This window comes from Lissotriton helveticus, chromosome 1_1 (genome assembly GCF_964261635.1).
Source record: "Lissotriton helveticus chromosome 1_1, aLisHel1.1, whole genome shotgun sequence".
In the NCBI taxonomy this organism is placed as follows: domain Eukaryota; kingdom Metazoa; phylum Chordata; class Amphibia; order Caudata; family Salamandridae; genus Lissotriton; species Lissotriton helveticus.
The window spans coordinates 1,352,016,430-1,352,044,338 of record NC_136057.1 but is presented as its reverse complement, the minus strand read 5'-3'; the positions used below and the strand labels follow the sequence as shown (position 1 = coordinate 1,352,044,338).

Genomic DNA, 27,909 nt, shown 5'->3' with positions numbered 1-27,909 from the left:
ATTTTCGGTTTTACCGACCGGTATTTGGCCACCTACATATGGCCCATTGCTTTTATACCTAGTGCAAATGATTGTCCAAGAGAAGCAACTGAAGTACAGCCCTGTATGCAGAGACAGCAAGATGCATTACAGGTTGCATATTTATTAAATTAGCACCGCCCACTGAAAAATCCCCCTGAAAAATATCATCAATTGTCATCGGATGTATCTATATAAATACAAAATAACCAAAAAAAAAGAACAACAGTGGCCGAAGTGGGGGCGTGGCTAAGGCGCCGATGTAGGTGGAAGCGGGACTCCGGAGCTCCTCCGCGCCCGCCTCGCACCACACCACATCCTGTACCCCGGCCCGGACCCCGGACCCCTAGACATACAGGGGAGGATCCAGGGAGCACAAGGGGTGTCTCTAGGGACCCGGGAGCCCCGATAACTAACTGCGGGGGGCAATCCTCGTGAGGCGAGGAGACCGGAGCGAGGAGCGGGCAAAATGGCGGCCGCTGTCTCTGCCTAATGTGCCTGGCGGAGAGAAGCTGACAGCAGACGAGGGCTCAGTCCGGCGGAGCAGCTCCCCCACTCGGCAGCGAAAGGCCCCTGGGGGCTGTGGGAGGTGAGCGGCGCCGCCTGACATCGCGACACGGCTGGGACCTGAGAACGGGGGCCGGACGGACTGCCTGACCCCAAGATGGCGCCGCGTACATGAACGTAGCTGCACTAACTGTCGGTGGCAGAGACCCTGAGGCCACGAGGCGTGCTGCGCTCACCCTGCCGCTGCGGGCATTCCCCTGGTGCCCCTTCCGCCCTGAGCAGCGGGGCGCCTACACTACATGTGGACTTCAGGTGAGCGGACTCCGGCGGAGTGACCTGCAGCGCGCCCCAGGGGGGCACTCGGGTTACTGAAGGAAGGAGGCACAGCTTCCTGGCCGGGAACACTCGCGCGCCAGCCACTGCTCTGGGCCTGACACTCATAGGCGTGCGGACGATCCGTGGCACCCCGGAGAGGGAGGACACGTTGGGCGACTGGAGCGAGGGGCCCGTTACTCCGCCGCCCTAGCGGAGTGAGTCCTGCTCCCTGCGTCGACCGAGGAACTGAGACCACACCTGACAGAGACCCGGAGGCGCAGCGGGCCGAGTGGCGGAGGAGGGGTCGGAGAGGAATACACGAGTACCTTGCCTAGCTGGAGGCCACTGTGGCGACACCTGGACTGATGGTGGTGAGGCTCTGAATCTTGGCCAGGAACGCCTCCGCGCCGGAAACTGACCGGGGCCTGGCGCTCGGAGGCGCGAAACCAACCTGCGGCACCCTGGAGGACTGGCACCGCCTGTCCTAAAGTACCTGGAGCGAGGGCCCTGGTGCCCTGCCGACCTGGTGGAGGGGGACCTGCTCCCTGAATTGGGCCCTGTCTGACGAGGACGAAGAAGCGCAGTAGTGCTGAGCGACTGAGACGGGACCGGAGAGATACTCGGGTGCGACCTGATTCACTGGTGGCTACCGCGGGGGCACGTACGCCTTGCAGCCCGGCAGCATGACGCGGGGAAGCAGAAAGAAGGGCTTTGACGCCCTGAAGCTGGACGACCCGGGCCATCTAGTAGAGGAAGATGCGTCGACATCTGGAGCGGGAAGCTCGCCCTGCCCACGAGATCCATCATTGGGCGACATCATGCAGGCGATAGTAGCGTCTCGGGAAGCTCTTGAAAAGCGGATGGACACCATCGGATCGGACCTGATCTTATTGAAGGATGATCACAGGAAGCTGAAGGAGCGGGTGGTGACCTCGGAGGTAACCCTGAAAGATCTGCCTGGGGACGTGGCGACTCTGAGAGCATCATTGGCGGAGGTGGCGCAGAAGGTCCGGGTGCTGGAGCTCAGGGCCGAAGACAGTGAAGGACGCTCCAGACGTAACAACCTCCGCCTCGTGGGGGTCCCAGAAAAAGTGGAGGGCCAGGATGCAGTCACTTACCTGGAAAATTGGCTGCGGACTGCGGTGGCTCCTGAAGGACTCTCCCCATTCTTTGCTCTGGAGCGGGCCCACAGAGTCCCGGCGCGCCCCCCCAAGCCGGGAGGACCGCCGCGGCCGATAGTGATGCGCCTCTTGCACTTCCGAGATAGAGATCACATCCTCCGAAGGGTCAGAGACCTGCCGGACCTAAGAATTGATAATAGCAGGGTCATGGTCTTCCCGGACTTCACCAGAGACGTGCAAAAGCAACGGACATCTTTCCTGGCGGTCAAGCGAAAGTTGAGGTCGCTACAGCTGCCCTATGCTATGTTGGTCCCGGCTCGACTGAGGATTATCGCTGGAGGACGCTCCCACTTCTTCCTCACACCGCAGGAGGCTTGGAGCTAGTTAGATGCCAGGGGGGAGTCGGGTGCAGACGCCCCTCCGGAGGCCTCGCCTAGAGGACATTCTGCTGAGACGACGCCGACGCGGAGGTCTGGTTCCTCGTCGAGATGGCAGCAGGAGAGAGCTGAGGCAGTCCTGGCGGTGGTGGCCATCAGCCAGGGAGACGCCAGCCCATCCAGTAGCGCGTCAGAGCAGTCGAGGGTCAGTGCTCCCAGTCCTGGCTCCAGTAGTGAGCACGATCTCTCGGAGACGGAACTGCCGGTGGTGACTCCCCAAACAGCGGACGGAGTTCTTGGCTGAGGCGGAGAACGAGACACTGGGCTTATTTGTAAGGTACTGGGTGCGGTTTGAGGCTGCTTTCGGACGCTGTGCGGAGAGGTATGGGGGCCTCCAAAAACTTATTACTGTGCTGTGGGGGGGGGGGGGGAGGGAGAAGGGCCGAGGGGCTTCTCCTGAAGGTTCCGAGGGGGGGTGGGGCGGGAGCGGGGGGTTTCGGACCTGTTCGGGTCGGCGTACTGGCCACCCTAGCCCTATTCTATTGAAGCACACTTCCTACTTGAGTTTGGATGGGGTTTCCACGTTGGTTGTCTGTCCTGGGGTGTGGGAGTTGGGGAAGTTTAATTGTTCAGGTTGGGGGGGGGATGGGGGTGGGACCCGGGCGTGCCAGGGGAATTGCTGAGAGAATGGATGATGCGCGATGGGCTCTACAATGGGACCCGACCTAGGCTACAAATGTCTCACGTGGAATGTAAGGGGGATGCATACAATGCAGAGGCGCCACAAGGTCCACTCCTATTTAGTCAGGCGGGGTATTCACTTCGCCTTCCTCCAGGAAACACATCTACTAGCTAAGGAGGGAAAGGCGCTACAACGGAGGTGGAGGGGGCAGGTCTACCACACTTGATACTCTGCATATGCTAGGGGGGTGGCCATTTGGATACGGGCGGGGGTTCCTTTCCAATGCACACAACACCTAATTGACCCAGAGGGGAGGTATGTCGTGGTGAGGGGCAAACTGGATGGGAGAGACCTTACCTTGGGCTGCCTGTACGCCCCGAACGTAGACCAGCCTGCATTTCTCTCCTTGTTGTCCAGCAGGCTGGCCCCGTTTTTGGTGGAGCCCTTGCTCCTTGGCGGGGACTTTAATAGCGTGACTGACACTGCCCTGGACAGGTCGCACCCCCCCCTACCCAATGCACCAGCTGGCAAACTAGCACTTGCGCGCACTGCTTGGCAGCGCCAATGGGGCCTGGTAGACTCATGGAGGGCTAACCATCCGTCGGACAGGGATTATTCGTTTTTCTCCGCTCTCCATGAGCTACACGTTCGCATCGATGCCTTCCTGTGCTCTCAGGGCGTGCATGCAGAGGTGTGCCACAGTGAGTACCTCACGCGCACGATCTCGGATCATAACCCGCTACTTTTGCAGCTGCGCTGGTCGCAGTGCCGCCCGCGAATCCCTGCCTGGAAGCTGCGCCCGGAGGCACTGGACGACCAACTCTTCCGCACAACAATAGCCTCGAACATCGAGGAATACTTTCAGGTCAATGCAGGCACAGCGGGCTCGGCCACGATAGAGTGGGACGCCTTCAAGACGGTGGTGAGGGGTCAATGCATTGCGGCGGCGGCGGGAGTTAGGAGGACCTTGTTAGCAGACATCACGAAGGAGGACGAGAGATTGCGAGAGCTGGAGAGAGCGAGGCCTGAGCGGCCAGACACACATGAGGCGCTACTTGAGGCGCGGGAAGTAGTGGGGGCGACAGTAGAGCGCCTCAGGTGCTTCGACTACAAGGCCTACCTCACACGCGCGCACTCGGAGCGCGACAAGTCGGGAGCTCTTTTGGCCTGGCTGGCCAATCCAGCTCGCCGGAGCTCGGTCATCCTTGAGCTCAGGGACCACTCGGGAGTGGCACGGTTTGACCAGGGGGGGATAAATGAGATATTCTATGATTACTACACGGAGCTCTACCGCAGCAGGGTCCTGCTGTCGGCGGATGAATTCCAGGGTTTCGTGGAAGGTCTGGACTTGCCCGAGTTGGGCAGGGAGGGCGCGAAGCTGCTCGGGGCAAAATTGAGGAGAGAGAAGTGAGAGTCGCCATCAAGGGTATGGCGAGGAACAAGACGCCAGGCTCAGACGGGCTCCCAACGGAATTTTATCTCACGTATATCGACCTCCTAGCACCCAAACTGACGTGGGTCTACAATGAGGCGAAACGGCTGGGCAGCCTACCGACGTCCGATGGCGAAGCGCTCATAGTCCCCCTACTGAAACCGGGCAAGCAGCCGTGGGACAGGACAGCATATCGCCCGTTGTCCATGCTCAACCTAGACTACAAGATCTTGAGTAAGATCTTAGCAACGCGTCTGCTCCCCCACATGGCCACGTTGATCCACGCGGACCAGTCCGGCTTCATCCCGGCCCGTAACACGGCGCTTAACGTACGACGGCTCCTGCACGTATTGGAGGCTGACACCTATGACGGCGATGAGGCGGCGGTGTTTGCAGTAGACATGGAAAAGGCCTTTGACAGCCTGGAATGGCCTTATCTCTTCCATGTTATGCGGACGCTGGGTCTGGGCGAGGACTTTGTGGATTGGACGGCGCTGCTATACCGAAATGCGACGGCGAGGGTCAGAACTGGGAGAATCATCTCTGAGATGTGTGCGGTAGGCAGGGGCACCCGTCAGGGATGTCCTCTCTCTCCCCTATTGTTCGCCATAGCTGTCGAGCCACTCGCGGCGAGAGCCCGGCTGGGTCGGACATATCAGGGGCTATATGTTTATGGCCAGGTACACCACATCGCTTTGTATGCAGACGACCTGCTGATGTTCCTGGCGGACTCGACTGACTCTCTGCGCGGAGCTAAGACCCTCCTACAATCACTGAGTAGGGTGTCAGGTCTCCGAGTAAACTGGGCGAAGTCATACCTGTTCCCGGCCCGCCCACGTAGAATATGCCCACAGTCCTCGGAAGGGGTGACGTGGGAGGAGAGGAGCCTGCGCTACCTAGGGACCTCGATCTTTCATGATAAAGCGGATATTCTTGAGGGGAACATAGGTTCGGCAATTAGACATGCCAAAGAGAACTTCGAGTTTTGGAGCACGCTCCCGTTGTCGCTAATGGGGAGAGTGGCACTTCTTAAGACCACGGCTGCTTTATTTCTTTAGGACCCTCCCGATCTGGATCCCGGCGAGCTACTTCCGGCGGTTGAGATCGTTGGTAATCGGCTTTCTGTGGGGGGCGGGCAGAAGCAGGGTGGCGCACAGCACACTTCTCTGCCCTAGAGAGGAGGGTGGGCTAGCGGTGCCAGACTACGAGCTGTACTACCTGGCGGCCCAGCTGCAGTGGCTGACACAATGGGTCGCGCGAGCCAGGAGAGGAGGCGACGGATCGGGGGAACCGGCGGGCCCGGTTCAGGTGTTATCCCGGATTATTTTGGGGCTCCCGATGGGAGATTTCCACCTCACTCAAGAATTTGCGACGGCCCGGAAATGCTGGAATAGGTACCGCCGAAGGGGCCGCATTGTGGTCCCATAGGCCCCAGAGATCCCGCTCCAGCTGTGCGGGGCACTGCCGCATGGGGGCTCGTGGCACGGGCTAGGGGATTGGGAGCAGCAGGGACTCATGGGGGACCTCTATGAGAACGGGGTGATGCTGCCTTTCGACTTTCTGAGAGACCGCTTTGAGCTGACGGGGGGGGACTTCCTCCTTCATGCGGCGCTAACGTCGGCGAACGGCAAGCACTGGAAGACGGGTATGACGGAGCCGCCACTGTCTCTGGGCTGCCAGTACGTGGTGATGATGGCGGGGACGGTCAAGGCAGTCACGTGTCTATACAGACGCATGGTCTCGGAGACTGTTGCTCCTCTGCTGACCCTGAAGACGAAATGGGAGGCGGACCTGGCGGTGGAGATCCCTGACGAAGCGTGGACTGGCATTGTGGCACGGGCCCGAAACGGAACGCGCAACGCTAGATTTCAGCTGATGCACTTCTATGTCCTGCACAGGGCCTACCTGACACCTCACAAATTACATAAATACTTCCCAACCCATCCGGCGGCCTGCCCGCGATGCCCGGCGACCTTAGCTGATTTCCAGCACATGTTCTGGTCCTGCCCAGAGTTGGGTTCCTTTTGGCGGGAGGTGGTGGACAACCTGAGGGAGGTTACGGAGAGGGACTTTCATTTCTCCATGGCACACTGCATCCTACACTGGTTCCCACACACATCGAAGAACAAGATTACTAGCAAGTTCCTGGACCTAGGTCTGCTCCTAGCAAAGCGGGCCATAACATCCCAATGGAAGGCAAATAGGGGCCCCATGGTGGAGAGGTGGAAGGCTGAGCTGCTCAAATGGGCCCGGTGTGAAGGAGAACTCCGTATGCAGGCTGCGCTTAGAGCAGATAATGACGCGGCGCTGGAGAGGGCCAGGGCGTGGGAGGGGCTGATCTTGGACCTCACACTTTTGGGCCTAGAGGAGGAGGACACCCCGGCGCATAGCCCTGCTCCGGCAGAACACTTGCCCAGAGAGATGGTGACCTAGGCTCCCTCCCTTGTTCCCCTACTTCCTGAGTGAGGACTACAAGTTGTTTGTTGAATGCTCCTGATGACCTACTTCGGGACTGGATTGGTCGGGATGAATGTGGTCTCGCACTGGTGATGAGCTGGCACGTCTGGGGGGTGGGGGGGGCAGAGTTGGGGGCGGGAGGGGTAGTTCTGGAGGAGGGGAAGGGGTTGGGAGGAGTAGGGAGGGATGGGGGTGGGGGGCTGTTGCTCAGAAATGTAGAAGAGGACTTCCTGATTTTACTAGACACTGCGCATAGGAGGGGGAACGAGAGGTCCGGAAAGCAGCACTGTCATTTCCCAGAAAGCTGGTAACCACTGATCCATGCTGTTCCACCCTGCACACGTATTTATCTGCTGTTGCGCCGCTCGACCTCCGGGGTGTGAGCTAAAGGGCTGTGTGGCACGTATATTGGAAATCCATAAGGGGGATGGTCGCCAGAGGAAATGGCACATGTGATTTGAATGTACCACTAACTCTGCTGCAATAAAAAGATATTTACAAAAAAAAACACAAAAAAAACAGTGGCCGAAGTCTTAAAAAGTAAGTGCCTCCTCTCTATACAGCATTCTTTGATTACACCTCTGCCTTTGATAGAGGAAAGCTGTGGCAGAAGCTTCACAACTGGGGTATTCTGGCTACGCTGTTGAGAGCCATTATGAGCTTATATGTAGAGTGAAAGTTAAAGTTTGCACCAACAAAACTCAAAAAACATCTGGAATGCCCAAGGGCTAAGGCAGGGGTGGCTCATGGCTCCCCTGCTATTCAATCTATATTTGGTAGACTTAAACAATGCTTTCGCCGAAGACAGCTCATTCCCACCCAAGTTTGCCGGTTCTCACCTGCAGTGTCTACAATATGCAGATGACAATCATATGTGATCACACAGCTGTCGGCTTGCAAAGATCTCTGGGTGCTCTGTCCCTTTATTGCAGTGCCAACCAGATCTCGATTAACGTCTCAAAAACAAAAATAATGGTTTGTGGAAAAAAGATAACCAAGAAAGTTACATTTCGAATGGAACAGGTGAAACTAGAGCAGGTATCAAGCTTTAAGTATTGATTATTTTAATCAGCATGGTTCACATCAAGCACAGCTCCTGGCATTGAAAGCAATGTCCACAGTCATGACTATTAGTTTTAAAAAACTGCTAAAACAAATGAGTGGTCCCGATCTCTCTGCAATGTGTCATATCATTGATGCCAAATGTATTCCCACATTGTCATATGGCTCAAGGATTGTCTAAGAATTTGGCTGGACAAGGCCCAATGCGGTTGCTATAGACGATTATTCCAGCTGCCGATGCCAACCGATCATCTCAAATTTGTCTTGAATTCAATCTAAGCATGAAAGTGATCATGGGGAAGGCAAGGTACCTAATTTATTACGTCAAGGTTAAGGTTGTCTTGACTGACTCATTGAGAGAGTTGATATGGTCAAGTATGTAGGATAGTAAGCGTGCATGGAAACTATATGTAAAATACTTAATTAACGATTTGGGTTCCCAGGACATCTGGGACCTATATATACCTCCAAAATTGTGTGAAAAATTCTAACAAATAAATCAGGACTAAAATCTGCTGAGGATGATCAGCTGGAGCTATCATTGAAGGCCCACGCAGCTCTGTGTGTCACTTTTTACCAGACCAATGGGAGGGCTCTATATCTATCCAGGAACATAAGTCTAGAGCAAGAACAAATACATAATCTGGCTAAGATGTAGAATAGTACCTCTGAAAGCATACAAATACTGGAATTTAAAAGGGACAGTGGCCTTGAACTGCAGAATGTGTAACTTCTGCTTGAATTGCTGCTACACGTAGTGTGCCTCTGTTGTGAACTGAATGCCTTAAGGCACTATTGGCTAAAACCAGAATGTTGTCATATAGGACTCAGGCAATGCCAATAAGCGATAATAATGTGCCTGAGTGGGGACAACATACAGTTAACATCTAGATTTTTAAAGTTCCTGAAAGACGCATATATGGTCATCAATAAGGCTGTATAGAGTCTCAAACATGGCCCTTACTGTATTAAAATATATCATATTTTAACGGAAAGAGCGTTTTATTAAAATGATTTTAATCTACTTTCAAGTTCGTAGTATAAAGGTATCTTAGTGATGTTAAGGCACAGCTAATGCTCAGAAATGGAATATGTTTGTAGGAGGTTTTTAATAAGAGGGATGTCTGGATAACTGTAGCTGTTGGCCAGTATTGGTAATCTAAGAAATGCATTTTTTTAGCTAACCGTATGCTGCACTTTCCCATGCCGCAATTAATTGTATATTTCAGTTGTTTTCTCACAGACGCACTTTTTGGGTCCCAAGTACTGAAAGCATTGAGGATTGTTTAGTACTTGAAGGATGTTTACGACACGAGTAACAAGAGTGCATTTCCAAGACTACAGTGTTCTCATTCTGCTTTTCATTCCTGCTACAACAATAGAGGTATGTTAAGGGGTATTATCCACCTGTATGGGTGTATGAGTGGGTATATACGTGGCTGTATTTGTGAGTGAGTGGGTGTATTAGTGGCTTTATGGGTGGGTGAGTGAGTGGATGTGTGTTTAGATCTTTTAATCAGTGAGTAGGTGTGTAAGTACTTGTATGGGTCTGTGAATGGGTTTGTGAATGGTTGAGTGGGAGTGGGTGTATGAAAGGTTCTATGGGGTGTGAGTGGGTCTGATAGTAATTTTGTGGATGGCATCATCAGTGTTGTCATTTAAGATGTCATCAGTGACATCACTAACCATGTCGTGAGTGATGTAATATGTGAAGTCATAAGCAGTGAGCAATGGGGGCGCAAGCTATAGTGAGCTCAGCTAACTATAACTGATACTTTTCACTGGTTTTGTATGACTGAAACCTGAGACTAACTATAAAGTCCCTGTAACCTTCGGTTTTTTCAGTGAATTTCTAAGGTTATTTTTATTCCATTTCCTAACTATAGCGTCCCTGTAAACTTTGTTTTTTTCAATTAATTTCTACGTTTTTTTAAAAGTAGCAATGTTCTTTGCAGAGTGGTATAGAAAGGGGCAGGGCCTCTGATCAGCTCTCAGGGGTTGTGGCCCACAAAGTCCCTGATCATTCAAGAGGACTTCATTACCCAACCAGTAGTGCACCAGGAGACACATTTGCAGAGTGGTGGAGAAAGGGGGTGTGACCTCTGAAGACCTCTTAGCAATTCCGCTGTGTGGGACTTACTGGAGGTAACAGGAGGGGTAGTTCACCCCCAAGGACCCTCAGGAGCCAAGGGGACTATCCCCCAACTAGTAGAGCACCAGGAGGTGTGGTAGCAGAGTGGTTGTGAAAAGTGGCGGGCCATGAAGACCTCTCAGCAATCCCGGAGTGTGGGACCTATTGAAGGTAACAGGAGGGGTAGTTTTCCTACAAGGACGTCCTTGGGGCAAACTACCCCTCCTGTTATCTCAAGAAAGTGCCACACTCTGGGATTGCTGAGAGGTCTTTGGAGGCCACGCACCCTTTTCCCACCACTCTGCAAACGTGCCTCCTGGCGCACTACTGGTTGGGGATGAAGTCCACTTTACTCAAGAGGGTCCTTGGGGGCAACAAGCCCTCCTGCTACCTCCAGTAAGTCCCAAACAGCTGGATTGCTAAGAAGTTGTTGGAGGCCACAACCACTTTCTCCACCACTCCTGGTGCACTACTGATTGGGGGAAGAAGTCCACTTTAGTCCTAAGGCCCTCAGGATGCAAGGGGACGTAATTCCCCCACCAGCAGTACGCCAAGAGGAGCGTTTGCAGGGTGGTAAAGAAAGGGGGCATGGCCTCTGACAATCTCTCAGCAATCCCGCCGTGTGGGACTTAGTGGAGGTAACAGGTGACCTTGTTTGGCTCCTAAGGACCTCAGCAGCCAAGGGGACTTCATCCCCCAATCTGAAGGCGCGCCCGGAGGCGCAATTGCAAAGTGGGACAGAAAGGGGGCTAGGTTTCCAGTACCGCTTTCTTTTCTTTTATTATAAAGGAAGGGGCGCCGCATGGCCTCCTTCCCCTGGCCTAATTTGGCCTAGGGGACCCAATCCCCGGGACCTGGCCACAATACTGGGTGCCTTGGTCACACCCAGGGCACCCAGTCATTTTCGGTGGGGACAACAGCATGCAGCTCTCTCTGTCCAAAAGCAATTGTGCTCTGCGAGAGCATTTTACATCCTTTTGCTTGCACAAAGTGGAGCAGAGTTTGCTATAGCTTGGTAGGAGCGGTGCTACCGCCAAGCCATAGCAAACTGCAATGTCCCGGGGTGGTGACCTTGCTGGAGCCGGCCCTGGGGGGGGCGATATCTAGAGCCATTATTGGCTCACAAGAGGTCTACAGGGTCAGGGTGTTTCTACACCACCCACCCTTCTCTTTTTAAAAAAAGAAATTGTGGGACTCAGTTCAACCGAGTCCCAAGATGGCTGCCAACATGTCCTGGTTGAAGTGTTGCAGCTCAATGTGCCACTGGATTCGAGCTAACCTGGCTGATGAGGGGTGAAACCCCGAAACTGGTCCTAGGATGCTTGTTTCCGGTCCAGGGAGGACCTGGCTTGGCAGTTCGGGCTGGACTGTTCCCATGAGGCACAGGGTCAAGACTGATTTGCATTTGGCCAGGTCTAAACTGGGATGGCATGGTGAGCAAAAGAATGATGGATTTAACCCAGATCTCTTGACAGGGGGTGAATGTATTGATTTGTTCTGCATTCCGTCCATTAATTGTGAGTCTTTTGCTTTCTCGTCCTAAGTGCGTCGGGTTTGCCCAGACATGGGTCCCGGGCTCACTGTGCCACTGGATCCTGACTGATGAGGAGTGAAACCCCAAAACTGGTCCTAGGATACTTGTTTCCGGTCCAGAGAGAAGCTGGCTTGACAGTTCGGGCTGGACTGTTCCCATGAGGCACAGGGTCAAGGCAGATTTGCATATGGCCAAGTTAACTGGGGTGGCATGGTGAACAAAAGAATGATAGATTAAACCCAGATCTGTTGACTGGGGGTGAATGTTTTGATTTGTTCTGCATTCCGTCCATCAATTGTGTGTCTTTTGTGTCCCTTCCCACCAGAGGACTAGAGGGTCAGGGTGTTTCTTCACTATCCCCCTTTTCTTTTTTTTAAACATTTTTTGTGGTACTCAGTTCAACAAAGTCCCAAGATGGCTGCCAACATGTCCTGGTTAAAGTGTTGCAGCCAATCAAATTTCAGTAGCATTTCAGTAGGATTTTGGGCTACAGGATATCTATATTTTTTAACTTTAATGTCTCTAAAACTACTGTGAGGATTTACACCAAATCACAAAACGCATGCTTTCTTGACCAACATCTAGCATTCTGCCAAATTTGGTGAAATTCCGTTTAGCGGATTGGGCTGTAGGCATGTTGAAAAAAAAAAATCCCCATAGACATAACATGGGTAAAATGTATTTTGGGACCCCTGTTGTTTCTCTGCCTCCGCTTGACGGATCACCCCAAAACTTACAATACAGCAACTGAACCAAAAATGGGACTTTTTTGACCATTTCATGAGGATTCATCAAGCGGCCCAAAGTTATTGGCAAAACAAAAATGCTTTTCCAATGGAAACTTTGGTACTAACTATAACTACCTACTGGCGACTGTGTGAATACGTTTTTGTGTTCTTTTGTTCTATAACACTGAAAGTACATATATGAAGAGAAACGTGTGAATCATTGTGACTGTAACAACACTGATCATCTGCATGGGTACTAAAGCTGAATATATGAGAAACATGTTAATCCTCTTTCTTCTCTCCTGACTTTCAAGAATCTTAAACATTTACTATTAATACTGTACCAAACTAAAACAACAAATGTATTTACATCAAATGTTTGTTTCCACAATCCACATCTCAATCAAGATGAATAGATTAAATGTTTCTCAAAAGAATTCTGTGAGGTACCACAACAGAATGGCAACTTTATGTTAAATGTAATGACGCTTTGATTCAACCAGCCCGGAGCTTTTCTTTATGTTTGTTATTGTTGCATCCTGCATGACGCACTATTTTCTTTAAAATGACTCGACCGAGCTGGGCATGTGACCAAGACCCCATATGTTGTCAAAACGCTTTTTTCTGCCGATAAAAAAGAATACCTTTTGCAATGAAACCTGAGTGGCTTGTGATTTTCCAGCAGACGGGTGGAACCTCTCTGCACTTGAATGCATATATATATATATATATATATATATATATATATATATATATATATATATATATATATATATATATATATATTCAAGTAAACTCCGTTATATATATTAAATATGTATCATCAAATAACTTTTATGGTTCAATGGACCGAAATAAAGTTGTTTGATGATTATATATATAATATATATAACGGAGTTTACTTGAATGAATATATGCCGGAGGCACTCTTTCTCAATTGTCCAAGGTATTGGAAGCACTCCGGCTCGCCGCTCTCCTAATCCGCAAGGCTTCCGCTGCAGCCCAGCAGTCCGTGACCTCACGGAGCAGTCAAGATCACTGCATTCTTGGCTTCAGGATCAGCGTTGCAGGAGCTACTAGCGGCTTAGACGTTGGGGGACTCAGGAGAGGGGAAGACTTCAGCCACAGCACAGCCCTTTCGTTTTACAAGCGTCCACATTCATCCAGTACTCCATGAGATACAAGTGGTTTCAGGGGGAATTACTTACCTGGCTTTCCTGACTGATGAATGCTGGGAGTTGTAGTGTGCCGACGCCGCTACAACGCCTCCCCTCCAATCAACCTGACCCACCTGGATGGCCACCAATGGCAAGACGCTGTTTCATACTTTTAAACGGACTGGCAGATTTGATGGTGTATCAGGCATTTGAAAAAGACATTGTTGTCGAAACGCGTCATGCCACACTCTGTTGAATAAATTCCTTTCCTGAAAACCCCGCTGAGTCTCTCCGGTTCTTCTTGCAGGAATCATTCTTTCTCATTCGATTCGCGCGTCAGCCCTTGGGCGCGCCTGAGTAGACCCGTCTTCTAAAGTGGCCGGAGGCACGAGGGCACTCTTTCTCAATTGTCCAAGGTATTGGAAGCACTCCGGCTCGCCGCTCTCCTAATCCGCAAGGCTTCCGCTGCAGCCCAGCAGTCTGTGACCTCACGGAGCAGTCAAGATCACTGCATTCTTGGCTTCAGGATCAGCGTTGCAGGAGCTACTAGCGGCTTAGACGTTGGGGGACTCAGGAGAGGGGAAGACTTCAGCCACAGCACAGCCCTTTCGTTTTACAAGCGTCCACATTCATCCAGTACTCCATGAGATACAAGTGGTTTCAGGGGGAATTACTTACCTGGCTTTCCTGACTGATGAATGCTGGGAGTTGTAGTGTGCCGACGCCGCTACAACGCCTCCCCTCCAATCAACCTGACCCACCTGGATGGCCACCAATGGCAAGACGCTGTTTCATACTTTTAAACGGACTGGCAGATTTGATGGTGTATCAGGCATTTGAAAAAGACATTGTTGTCGAAACGCGTCATGCCACACTCTGCTGAATAAATTCCTTTCCTGAAAACCCCGCTGAGTCTCTCCGGTTCTTCTTGCAGGAATCATTCTTTCTCATTCGATTCGCGCGTCAGCCCTTGGGCGCGCCTGAGTAGACCCGTCTTCTAAAGTGGCCGGAGGCACGAGGGCACTCTTTCTCAATTGTCCAAGGTATTGGAAGCACTCCGGCTCGCCGCTCTCCTAATCCGCAAGGCTTCCGCTGCAGCCCAGCAGTCCGTGACCTCACGGAGCAGTCAAGATCACTGCATTCTTGGCTTCAGGATCAGCGTTGCAGGAGCTACTAGCGGCTTAGACGTTGGGGGACTCAGGAGAGGGGAAGACTTCAGCCACAGCACAGCCCTTTCGTTTTACAAGCGTCCACATTCATCCAGTACTCCATGAGATACAAGTGGTTTCAGGGGGAATTACTTACCTGGCTTTCCTGACTGATGAATGCTGGGAGTTGTAGTGTGCCGACGCCGCTACAACGCCTCCCCTCCAATCAACCTGACCCACCTGGATGGCCACCAATGGCAAGACGCTGTTTCATACTTTTAAACGGACTGGCAGATTTGATGGTGTATCAGGCATTTGAAAAAGACATTGTTGTCGAAACGCGTCATGCCACACTCTGCTGAATAAATTCCTTTCCTGAAAACCCCGCTGAGTCTCTCCGGTTCTTCTTGCAGGAATCATTCTTTCTCATTCGATTCGCGCGTCAGCCCTTGGGCGCGCCTGAGTAGACCCGTCTTCTAAAGTGGCTGGAGGCACGAGGGCACTCTTTCTCAATTGTCCAAGGTATTGGAAGCACTCCGGCTCGCCGCTCTCCTAATCCGCAAGGCTTCCGCTGCAGCCCAGCAGTCCGTGACCTCACGGAGCAGTCAAGATCACTGCATTCTTGGCTTCAGGATCAGCGTTGCAGGAGATACTAGCGGCTTAGACGTTGGGGGACTCAGGAGAGGGGAAGACTTCAGCCACAGCACAGCCCTTTCGTTTTACAAGCGTCCACATTCATCCAGTACTCCATGAGATACAAGTGGTTTCAGGGGGAATTACTTACCTGGCTTTCCTGACTGATGAATGCTGGGAGTTGTAGTGTGCCGACGCCGCTACAACGCCTCCCCTCCAATCAACCTGACCCACCTGGATGGCCACCAATGGCAAGACGCTGTTTCATACTTTTAAACGGACTGGCAGATTTGATGGTGTATCAGGCATTTGAAAAAGACATTGTTGTCGAAACGCGTCATGCCACACTCTGCTGAATAAATTCCTTTCCTGAAAACCCCGCTGAGTCTCTCCGGTTCTTCTTGCAGGAATCATTCTTTCTCATTCGATTCGCGCGTCAGCCCTTGGGCGCGCCTGAGTAGACCCGTCTTCTAAAGTGGCCGGAGGCACGAGGGCACTCTTTCTCAATTGTCCAAGGTATTGGAAGCACTCCGGCTCGCCGCTCTCCTAATCCGCAAGGCTTCCGCTGCAGCCCAGCAGTCCGTGACCTCACGGAGCAGTCAAGATCACTGCATTCTTGGCTTCAGGATCAGCGTTGCAGGAGCTACTAGCGGCTTAGACGTTGGGGGACTCAGGAGAGGGGAAGACTTCAGCCACAGCACAGCCCTTTCGTTTTACAAGCGTCCACATTCATCCAGTACTCCATGAGATACAAGTGGTTTCAGGGGGAATTACTTACCTGGCTTTCCTGACTGATGAATGCTGGGAGATGTAGTGTGCCGACGCCGCTACAACGCCTCCCCTCCAATCAACCTGACCCACCTGGATGGCCACCAATGGCAAGACGCTGTTTCATACTTTTAAACGGACTGGCAGATTTGATGGTGTATCAGGCATTTGAAAAAGACATTGTTGTCGAAACGCGTCATGCCACACTCTGCTGAATAAATTCCTTTCCTGAAAACCCCGCTGAGTCTCTCCGGTTCTTCTTGCAGGAATCATTCTTTCTCATTCGATTCGCGCGTCAGCCCTTGGGCGCGCCTGAGTAGACCCGTCTTCTAAAGTGGCCGGAGGCACGAGGGCACTCTTTCTCAATTGTCCAAGGTATTGGAAGCACTCCGGCTCGCCGCTCTCCTAATCCGCAAGGCTTCCGCTGCAGCCCAGCAGTCCGTGACCTCACGGAGCAGTCAAGATCACTGCATTCTTGGCTTCAGGATCAGCGTTGCAGGAGCTACTAGCGGCTTAGACGTTGGGGGACTCAGGAGAGGGGAAGACTTCAGCCACAGCACAGCCCTTTCGTTTTACAAGCGTCCACATTCATCCAGTACTCCATGAGATACAAGTGGTTTCAGGGGGAATTACTTACCTGGCTTTCCTGACTGATGAATGCTGGGAGTTGTAGTGTGCCGACGCCGCTACAACGCCTCCCCTCCAATCAACCTGACCCACCTGGATGGCCACCAATGGCAAGACGCTGTTTCATACTTTTAAACGGACTGGCAGATTTGATGGTGTATCAGGCATTTGAAAAAGACATTGTTGTCGAAACGCGTCATGCCACACTCTGCTGAATAAATTCCTTTCCTGAAAACCCCGCTGAGTCTCTCCGGTTCTTCTTGCAGGAATCATTCTTTCTCATATATATATATATATATATATATATATATATATATAAAAACTTTGATAGAAAAACAGACATTTGAGGTGAGCAGATCTAGAGTGTCGCTGGTGTTGAGAGTGCTCTAACAGGGGCTGCTTTACACCTAAACTTGAGAACTACCCAGAGTTCTCTCCTTCTTTTTTGCATAATTTATGTGTCACTCTATGCCTGAAAGGGTTTTGTTTTGACTTAATACTGGGTGCTCCCTTGTGTCTGGACAAAGCTATACCTCTCGGAAGAGCTCTAATTAGAGCGAAACACTGTGTCAGGGGTTGCTTTTACTCATTTCAGGTTGGATTGAGTTGGTATTTCACTAATTCCAAGCTGTAATATTGTGCCTGGAGTGATAAATGGCTTTTGTAATTTTACAGCTCGGCAAGGACAGCACTGTACTAGTCCTATGCTTAAATACTTTGCTGTATAAATTGCAAAAGACTGTCATTTTCTATCTCGGCGTGGATAGCACTGTGCTAATCCTATGCTTAAAAACTTTGATAGAAAAACAGACATTTGAGGTGAGCAGATCTAGAGTGTCGCTGGTGTTGAGAGTGCTCTAACAGGGGCTGCTTTCCACCTAAACTTGAGAACTACCCAGAGTTCTCTCCTTCCTTTTTGCATATATATATATATATATATATATATATATATATGTATTCAAGTGCAGAGAGGTTCCACCCGTCTGCTGGAAAATCACAAGCCACTCAGGTTACATTGCAAAAGGTAGTCATGGGGCCGTATAATGTGCCAATGAATTAATGTACTGTAAATTTACTGCTGCTAATTCGGACAATTTATTTTTCTATTTCTGCACTGATTTGCACTGCTTTGCACATTTAATTCTTTATTGAGACATTGGTTTTAATATTGGCGGAAAAACAGTATTGTGACTCAATTTGACTTTTTAAATGAATTGGGATTTAATCTATGTTTATTTACTGTATGAATTGCAAACCATCTAATTAGTTGTAATACCATTGGCAACATAATTGTAGTTTTTATGCACGTAGTATTTCTTCCATGTCAGTCAAATTTGTATGCTACCTAACGTCACCTGCAAACGCCAGCAACTTGCAGTATATTTAAACCAATGTAAAGTCATGCACTATGTCATGTGATCAAGCGCTCTCTGTAGCACGAAACGCGCCATGGCGATCTACTGCACCAAATAAACTAACCTGCACCAATTTTGTGGTCCGTATCCGCTTCTTTGCCTGTAAGACAGCCATGTTTTGTACAGTTTGGGCCTCGTATAATCTCTCTTATAACTCACAAAAAGACTGTGATGCCTCATCACCCATTATTAAATTATAACAATGGTCCTTAAAGAAGCATTTAGAACAATTAAATAAATATAGACTATAATAAGTACTATATTCCACGGTGTCGAGCCGGACACATAATTTAATCAATTAAATAAATGTTTCAATATTTTAGAGAGCAACCAACAGTAAAATGGGACACAGTCCTGCATCCAGTACATGAAAACAAAACACACATACAAATAAACAGTAAGATTTTCGGGCAAAAGAAAAAAGAGCCTTTGAGTAAATGAGAATACATGACAAGCTATCCATAATAGTTATCACACTAATATAACACGATGGGCTGGGGAATTACTGTGCTCACTGCCCGTATAGGGTTTCTACCACTAAGCCCTGCCCTCCAGTCCAGACCATTTTTAACATGGCTATGCTAAACTGTCGATCCCTACCCAGGCACATGCAGGAAGTCTATATGCTTCTAGAGGAACATAATCTGGAGATACTGTTTCTAACTGAAACTTGGCTCTCATCAGACTCTGACCCGGACATAGTTCAGGCGTTGCCGTCGGGTTTTTTATACAACACTGGGACCGAGTTAAAGGGAGGGGAGGAGGGATAGCAATAATCTATAGAGATAATCTCTCTTGCCGGCTTCACGGCAGTCCTCTTGCTGACTGTGAAAACGTCCACTTCGCAATTCAAATCTCCCCATGTAAATCTCTTTCGGGAGTCCTAATTTACCGTCCCCCAGGGACGATGGGATAATTCTGCAGTACCCTTGTGGAAACTTCAATGTCTCTGGCTGGTACACTCCCCAATTTTATGATCTTGGGGGATTTAAATATCCACTTCGATAACCTGGGTGACAGCCGAGCCTCTGAACTACTAGCAGACTTAGCATCTCATCAACTACACCTGGGGAGCCACATATCTATCCACTCGGAGGGGCACTTGCTGGACCCCATTTTTTCAAACATCTCGGATCTTAAAGTAATGGCACCAATTCCGATACCGTGGTCCGACCACATGCTCATTCCATTTAGCTGGTGTAATTCGACCACGCCCCGCCCCAGGTTAGCTCCCTGCAGGCCAACTCGCCCTTGGTCTAAACTTGACCCTGACAATTGGAAGCATGCACTAGAGCTTCTCTCCCCCCTCCTCGAAACAGAATCTAAAGATTTGGACACCACATTTTCTGTATGGATCGAAAACTCTTTGAATACAGTCCTTCCAAAAAAAAAACTCCACTAAACCTCAGGAAAAAAAACACCCTGCCCTGGTTTACAAAGGAAGTGCGTATCTTGAAAAAACTGTGTAAAAAAGTCGAAAGAGCCTGGAGGAAGGACTACGACCCCAACAGTAAGAAGGAATATAAACTGAATATTCTTAACTATAAGAAAGCCCTCAAAGCGGCGCAAGCAGCGTTCTTCGAAGAGAGGATAAGTGCAGCCTCTAGCTCATCAAGAGAAACCTTCCAAATCATAAAGAAACTCCTAAAAACCCCAGAGCCGCATCACCTGGTAGACCCTTCGGAAAACCGATGTAATGAATTAGCCAAATTCTTTGAGCAAAAAATCCAAAATATCTTGAAGCAAGTCCCTTCCCTCTATCCGGTCAACTCAATGGACCTGCCCTTGACACCAGCACAGGATCCTAAGACGAGACTGGATGCGTTCACTCTGATAACTGAGGACACCCTCCTGCCTATTTTCCAATAACTCAAGAGTGGGTCACTGCTAGACCCAGCCCCAGTGAAGGAATTAAAACTGGTTGCACCTACCATTCTTGCCCCAATGGTTAATGTAATAAACTCCTCCCTCTCACAGGGTATTGTCCCCCCAAATTGGAAGAAGGCTGTGGTTAAGGCATTATTAAAAAAGCAGAATTTAGACCTGTTGGATCTAAACAACTTTAGGCCAATCTCCCTTTTGCCATGTACCAGCAAGGTGGCTGAAAAACTCATCAACGGCCAGCTGTCTAACTATCTGGAATCAAACAAATTACTCATGCCCTCACAGACGGGTTTTCGCCCTGGTCAGGGCACTGAGACAGCGATGGTTGCGGTAGTCGAGGAGGCCAGGAAGATCATTGACGCAGGAGGATCAGTGCCAGTGATCCTCCTCGATCTGAGTTCGGCCTTCGACACCGTCAACCATCATACGCTGGTCCAACGGCTCAGGGAACTGGGCATCTCGGGACTTGCATTGTCCTGGCTGAGATCTTTTTTACACAACCGCTTCTTTCAAGTGGCGGAGGGCAATTACATCTCCAAAGTGACCCCCATATACTGCGGAGTTCCGCAGGGCTCTTCATTGAGCCCTACGCTTTTTAACGTTTACATGTCTCCCCTGGAAAAGATTGTCACTTCCCATGGAATTAAACTGCTGACTTATGCTGATGACACTCAGCTCGTTGTATTCCTTAATCAAAAGAACAACACTGCCACCAACTTGTATTCCTGCCTTAGGGATATAACCAGCTGGATGAACAAGTCTCAGCTAAAACTGAATAGTGACAAAACGGAGATCCTGTTCCTCGGGCAAGCAGTCCCATTTTTGTCCAGAGACCCTGTGGCCTCCCTGTATGGGTACTCCCCCCATCCCAAAGGCTGATATCAAAAGCCTTGTGATATGGTTGCATCAAGATCTTACAATCTGGCTCACCGTGTGACCCAGCTCCTCCGGGCTCGCTGGGGTTGGCCAGTGAAACCATTCTCCCCACTCTCATGGAGTTGTTGAACTCCTCCATGTTGAGTGGGATGGTTCCTATGGCATGGAAGCATGCAATGGTACGGGCCTTACTAAAAAAAACTGCCCTTGACCCAGCTAACCCTAGTAACTATCGCCCAATCTCTCTGCTCCCATGGGCATCTAAGATCCTGGAGAAGCACATTAATACCATCCTGACGAAATTTCTCGAGGGAAATCATCTCCTCGATGCTTCCCAGACGGGCTTTCGCCCAAAACATGGGACAGAGACTGCTCTATTGGCTGTGACTGAGGAGGCGAGACGGATCTTGGATCGGGGGGGGTCAGTGGCAGTGATCCTTCTCGATCTGAGTGCCGCTTTTGATATGGTTCATCATAAAATTCTGTTGAACCGTCTCGCCGACCTAGGAGTGTCTGGAGAAGCCCTGGTCTGGTTCAAGTCTTTTTTATCTGACAGAACCTTCCAGGTCTTTGACGGCACATCCGTTTCAGCGAGCAGGCCTATGGGGTGCGGAGTTCCTCAGGGCTCATCATTGAGCCCTACGCTCTTCAATGCATATATGAGGCCGCTAGCTGGGATTGTTCGTCCGCATGGTATTAACATCATTACCTATGCGGACGACACCCAGCTGGTGGTTTCCCTTGTGCAGAAGAGTGGCCTCCAATCACCGCCCAACCTAGCAGTGTGTTTGGAGGAGGTGAGGAGCTGGATGATGAGCTCATGTCTGAAGCTCAACGACGATAAGACCGAGCTCATGCTTTTGGGCCCGGCGGCCCCCTCCACCTTGGAGCTACTATGGCCCGCGAGCATGGGGACGGTCCCTGCACCGAGAGATAACATCAAAAGTCTGGGGGTATGGCTAGATAAGTACTGAGTTTCAATACACAGGCCACCAAGGTGGCGGCCACCTGCTTTAGCCTCCTTAGGGTGATGAAAAAAATCCTTCCCCTTCTTCCATTTGAGGCCAAGCAGATAATCATACAGGGCCTCGTTCAATCCCGTCTGGATTTTAACAACGCCCTTTATCTTGGAGCACCGGACTACACCCTAAAAAAACTTCAGCTCGCCCAAAATTGTGCTGCTCGTGCGCTACTTGGAGTCCCACGAAGAACTTCTATAAAAGCTGGGTTAAGAACGTTGCACTGGCTGCCTGTCAAGGACAGAGTAAAGTTTAAATCTCTGTGCATCGCTCATCAGGCTTTCTGGAAAACGGGACCAGAAATCAACTGTTCTTTGATTTCTCCTTATCTGCCCAATAAGGCGCTTCGTTCCTCGTCTGCATCTCTGGCTAAAACTCCTAGAATCTTTAAAACCAGAGCAGGAGGACGTTCCTTCTCTTATAATGTATCAGGACTATGGAACACCCTCCCTCTGCAAATGAGAAGCAATTCCAACCTAACCAGTTTTCGGAAGCAACTTAAAGCTTTTTTGTTTCAGTAACCAGAGTCTCTGTTTGTTCGCCTGAGGGCAATCTTGTTTAGTCACAGCGCCTGGACGCCTGAGGGCAACTGTAGCGCTTTATAAATTTTATTTTCATTTCATTTAATTTCATTCAGTACTCAAGCAAGGAAAACGATTGGAACCTGTCATGGTCTCCTTCGAACTGCTCGTAAAATTCTACCCCTGCTCCCCTTTCAGTCCAGGAAACTCCTGGTTCAGGGATTGATATTGTCCAGATTGGATTACGGGAATGCTCTTTACCTTGGGGTACCAAAGAAAGTTACAGCTAAACTACAGGTCGTGCAAAATACGGCAGTCCGGATCCTTACAGGCACCAACAATTGCTGCTCGGCCAAACCGGCCCTTAGAGCACTTCACTGGTTGCCAATACAGGAAAGAGTATACTTCAAGGCCCTTTGTATAACTCACAAAATCTTACATGGCAAGGCCCCACCCATTCTTAAAGACCTCATTGCCCCCTACACAACAAATAGAACCCTTCGGTCTACGAACCTCCATCTGACCCTGACACCTAGGATTAAGAGAGCTCGAGCTGGAGGCCGCCTGTTTTCTTATAATGCTTCCAAATTATGGAACTCACTCCCTTTGGAAATTCGTGCTCAGCCCAATTTAGCCTCCTTCCGTAAACTCCTAATGACCTGGTTCTTCCCTTAATTCTCCTCATGTGTCCACGTCTGTTCTCATCATCAGCGCTGGGACGCTCACGGGCAGCCATGCGCTCTAGAAATCCGCAAACAAACATAAACATGTTTTTTTGCGTGAAACTATTCCATAGGTCGATGACGTTTCGATCCCTTTTAAAAGAATAATGGGATCATCATCAGGACGGTTTTATTTACATGCCTGAATATTACAAAGCTGCCTTAGAGCGGAATAGGCTGTAATGCTCCAGGTCCGATTTGGTGAATCGGAGATCTGTCATGGGCACGGGTGAATCCTGGGCTCTCAAGGAGCCGCTAGCGTAGCGTGCGAGCAACGTGGTGGATACAACACTGCAGAAAACCGGGGGGGGGCAATTCCTGAGGTATTGCGGGTTTAGTTGGTCTGTATGACGGTACCTCAAGTGCCGGCGTCGGAGGCCGAGTGCAGGGTTCTTAGTGCGCGATGGGGAGGAATCTGACTCGGGATCCAAATCCATACGATGGGCTTCTTAAAAGTTTTTTCAAAAAACAATGTCTGGATATTTGCCAAAATAATAGAATCTTAACTTATTTAGGTGGTGAGCTGCCTGGCAGGCTCAGGTAATATTGTATTGTCTCTGCAAGTCAGTCTCAAAGTGCTTGGTTTTCTTCACAGAGATAGGTGGCATAAGTTGAAGCAGTCAGGCCCTTCTCACCTGAAGGGTTCTGTATGGTGTGATGATGTTAAATGAGTACTGGCCCATTTATTGCTCAGGAAAGCAGAAAGGAATCTATAGTACAGACATGAAACTGGCACGCTACCTCTGCACCAGGAACAGTTTTAAAGACTAGCGCTATCAGTTGAAAAGTGAACAGTTGCCCAGAAACAGTTGTAACTGACAAAATCATGTTGACCATGGTAGCTGCCCCAAACTAATTGGTAACATTTTAAAAAGTAAATGTCAGGTACTTAGGGATCCTCTGGTGATGAGCAAAAAAGAAAACTGACTATTTCTGGTGAACAAGACATTGTGTCATATTTAGACTTTGACAGACGATAATCCAGCCATCAGGGTGGAGGACATTATGTCCGCCATCAGGGTGGAGGACATTATGTCCACCACCCTGACGTATTACTGTCTGCCAAATTTAAAGATCACCTATGTCCCTGCGGTGATCTCTGTATCTTGGTGGTTCCTGTCAAGTTACGAAAATGTGTGAAGGATGGCCACAGTAGGTTTTGCTTACTGTCCACCAAACTTTTAAATTGTTCTGTTTTTCAAACACAAACTCCCAAACTGTGAGCTTGTTCTTGAAAAGCAACAAAAACACCCTGGGAGTTTTCTTTTAGGATTTAGGGTTCATGTGTTTATTTCGGATCCCTCACCACCAGGTTTTTCTTGGCAGTGACAGACAGACAAAAATGAGACTGTCCACTCTAATGGCACCATCCACTCTAAACCAAGTGTTCTTGCATTTGCAACGGACTACCCTGTCCGCCAAACTTTAATTAAAGTCCGTTGTGTTGGTTCCATCACATTCATTTTTAAACTGACATACACCCTGCTTTCTATTTACAGACTCAGAATACAAAAAAAGAAAACGAGTAAGAAAATGCTTCTTAATTTATTAACATAGCTCCTAGTATCGCATTTCGGGATCCTCACTGTCTGTGAGTTTGTTATAAAGTTCTAGCATGAAGAAAATCTGTTGATGGACAATAAACATATTCGCTGTCACATGTATAATTTTCAAGAGCAGATCTGATGAAGACAGAACTTTCAATATATTCAACTTGCTAGTTTGATACAACTTGATAGTTTCGGCCACTATCGTTTCAAGGCTAGACTACGGCAACGCCTTACACATGGGCCGCCCTCAGAAACTAGCTAACAGACTCCAGGTGGTCTTGAATGATGCAGCAAGGCTGGTCTTCAGGCTTCCTAGAAGATCCCATGCCACTCCGTTGTTGCGCAAAATGCATTGGCTACCTATTAGGCAAAGAGCGAAGTTCAAGGGCCTCTGCATCGTCCATAAATCAATCTATGGCCTAGCCCCAACTTACATAAAGGAACGCCTTGAGGCCTACGTGCCTGGCCACACACTACGGTCTTCCAAGGCCTGTCGTCTATCCTGCCCTCAGTATAAGATCACATCAAAAGGAGGTAGAGCCTTTTCTGTCTTAGCCCCCCAGCTTTGGAACAAGCTACTCGAGCGTCTCTGTAAGGAACCCTCCCTGCTTCGCTTCAGGAAACAGCTCAAAACTATCCTGTTCAGAGAATCACTAAGCACAGCTTAACTCGCGCTCGACCCCCGTGTCGTCTAGCAGCCCACTTTTCTCCCTCCCTAGCGCTGAGAGACCTGCCGGTGATTCAGCGCTACACAAATATCAATTAACAATAACAATAACATTGTAATTTCACCAACTTAAAGTTGTAATATACTTATTGGACTGACTCACCATCGAACGGTGTTTGGCTGCAGGTAAAGAAAGGTCATTGCATCTTTTGAGTACTGCTTCCACTAATCTTTGCATATCCTCATACTGCACTGGGATGCTTAGGTGCTCTTTACTAAGGATGAAAAGTTGAAAGAATAAATAGAATCTCACGAGGAGAACTATTAGTTAGAGAGTCATTACGTGGAATACATTAAAACCCTGTGTAGACCTAATCTGACCTCATACAAGTAGTTTTCCTATCCATAAGTAACATCAGTCCTCTGTCAAGGGTATCTTCACTAAATTCATAAACACTGAATATCTGTACCAAAATGCAGAAATGCAGAAACACTTTAAAACAGAGATAATAAGTTCACCAAGTACAACACAGAAATAATGCTTTTAAAAAGACATTTGCCTAGCATTTTCTATATATTTTAAGGAAACAAAGAAAAATTCAAAACTAGATTTTAAAAATAAAATGGATTTAAACATGTAGCAGTAAGCTGTTTTAAAATCTTCTAACTTGCAACTTAAAAAAATGAAAAAATGAAAATGTTTCCCTAGGCATATGTCACACATTTAAAAAAAGATCACTGTCACTATAAGGCTAACTCTTGATGTCCTCCCTTCAGGCATTGCAAACCTTCAGTCCGGCCCTGAGACCAACCCACCACTGGTGGTCAACCACTTCCATGCACAGTCTTTGGCTGCGCAGAGCAGGGTTTAGCCACAGGGTCTGGCATGGGCCAGCCCCTTTGCTGAACCCACAACAATGGGCCAATAATCACTGCATGCAGACTTTGGCCCTCCACAGCAGAGGTTGGCCACAGAGCCTGGCCTTCAGACAAACCCACCTGTGCACGGTTGCAGGCCATGCATAGCAGGGATGAGCTTCAGGAGCTACCCACCCGCCAGAGGTGAACCCACCCCTGCATATGTTCTTCAATCACCTGTCGAAAAATCTGGACAAAAAAATCATGAATGCAAAGACGTTTTCCAGAGCCACTATTCATTTATAAAAGTTTTTTTTTAAAATAATATATTTTTATAATTTAACAGGTCCACAGAGGTTCCAAGGGAAAATCCCATCTTACCTCCTGGTTTCCCCATTGCTGCCTCTCATGCACAGACGTTAGTTGTGTGCAGCAGAGGTTTGGTGTCTGGTCCGAACCTGCACTCAGCCGACTGTGGCAGGATAATCTCATAGTATTTCTTTCAATTGTTGGACTGTTTTTAAGTTTCTTATAAAGAAACCCTTTACATTTTTTACCCTTTTATGTTATTTTTTTACATTCTTCAACTTGTTCTAAAACTTTTTTCAGACTATTTCGTGAAACTTTTTCAGTTTTTCTCCTTTAAAATTGCACACAAAAAAAACCGTAGTGATATTTTTGGAGACGCTGGTAATAATAATTATGGTGCATTTATTGCAGTACATACTGAACGTGTGCAATCTTGTATCATCTTGCTCCAGTACAGCTTGAAAGGCTTTCTCTGGTATTACTTCCTCATCCTCTTGTTGCTGATTTTATAATTCCAATTGTGAGTACTCGTTACAATGTATAGCACTTAGATGTTTAATCATATCACTTGTGTCAAAGGAGTACATCCCAAAATGTCTGAGCAGAAGGCCTATGTTGAACAACAGCACTTCACTTTTCGGCACTGATTTCTTTCTCATCTGTGCAGTGTGTGAAGCATTTCCACACCAAAGAATCCCCAGCAACACCCCCTGAAGTGATGCAATTTCCATAACTTCATCTTCTTGATGTAAAACAGCAGTCAGCTGCCTTTGGCTTGATTCTCCTGTTTGCTGGCTCTCTCCTGGTTGTCCAATCGTTTTTAGAGATATTACAAGCTTTCCTCTTTTACTGCTTGTTCAAATTCAAATTTGTGTCCTCCAAAAGGGTGGGCTCCTTGTCTCTACAGGCAATGGGCTTGCTTTTCAGAAAGTGTAAATTGTTCAAAGAATGAGATAGTGCCTTTCCTTTTTCTTTGGCTATCTAGATCCTCCACAGTACCAATAGAAATACTGCTACAATGCTCTGGCCTCTTGTGAGATCAATAAAACAGCAGTTCCTTCTGTGACTCCAAAAACAGTACTGCAAATCCTGTAAAGTAACTGTTAGAGGGTATGTTTTTTTAAGTGCTACTTAAAATTCACAACTGATGTGGTCCAATAAAGAACCCCACATGTTGGGCCTTTTTTGGAACAGCAGAAGAACCAGGGCATTGCTTTCGTGCAGCAGAGGATTTGCAAGTACTTGGAGACCATTGGAAAGATTTCATTAGTTCCTCTGACTATATTTTTAAACATTCAAATAGCTATTGTCTTTAATGTACATATAATTACACTCCTTGCCATTGAAGGTGTACACCAAGTGATCTAGCAAGTTGTTTTGCTGTGCTATCC

General features: G+C 48.8%; 1 protein-coding gene across 2 annotated transcripts in view; it reads right to left on the bottom strand.

The window, feature by feature from the left end:
- The window catches only part of MEI1 (meiotic double-stranded break formation protein 1), a 3,250,839-nt gene that overhangs the window by 2,099,073 nt on the left and 1,123,857 nt on the right, over nucleotides 1-27,909 (bottom strand). For both annotated transcript variants that reach the window (XM_078683295.1, XM_078683306.1), the window contains exon 12: nucleotides 25,515-25,626. In XM_078683295.1, coding sequence (XP_078539421.1) covers nucleotides 25,515-25,626 — 112 coding nt within the window. The remainder of the gene's footprint in view (nucleotides 1-25,514; nucleotides 25,627-27,909) is intronic.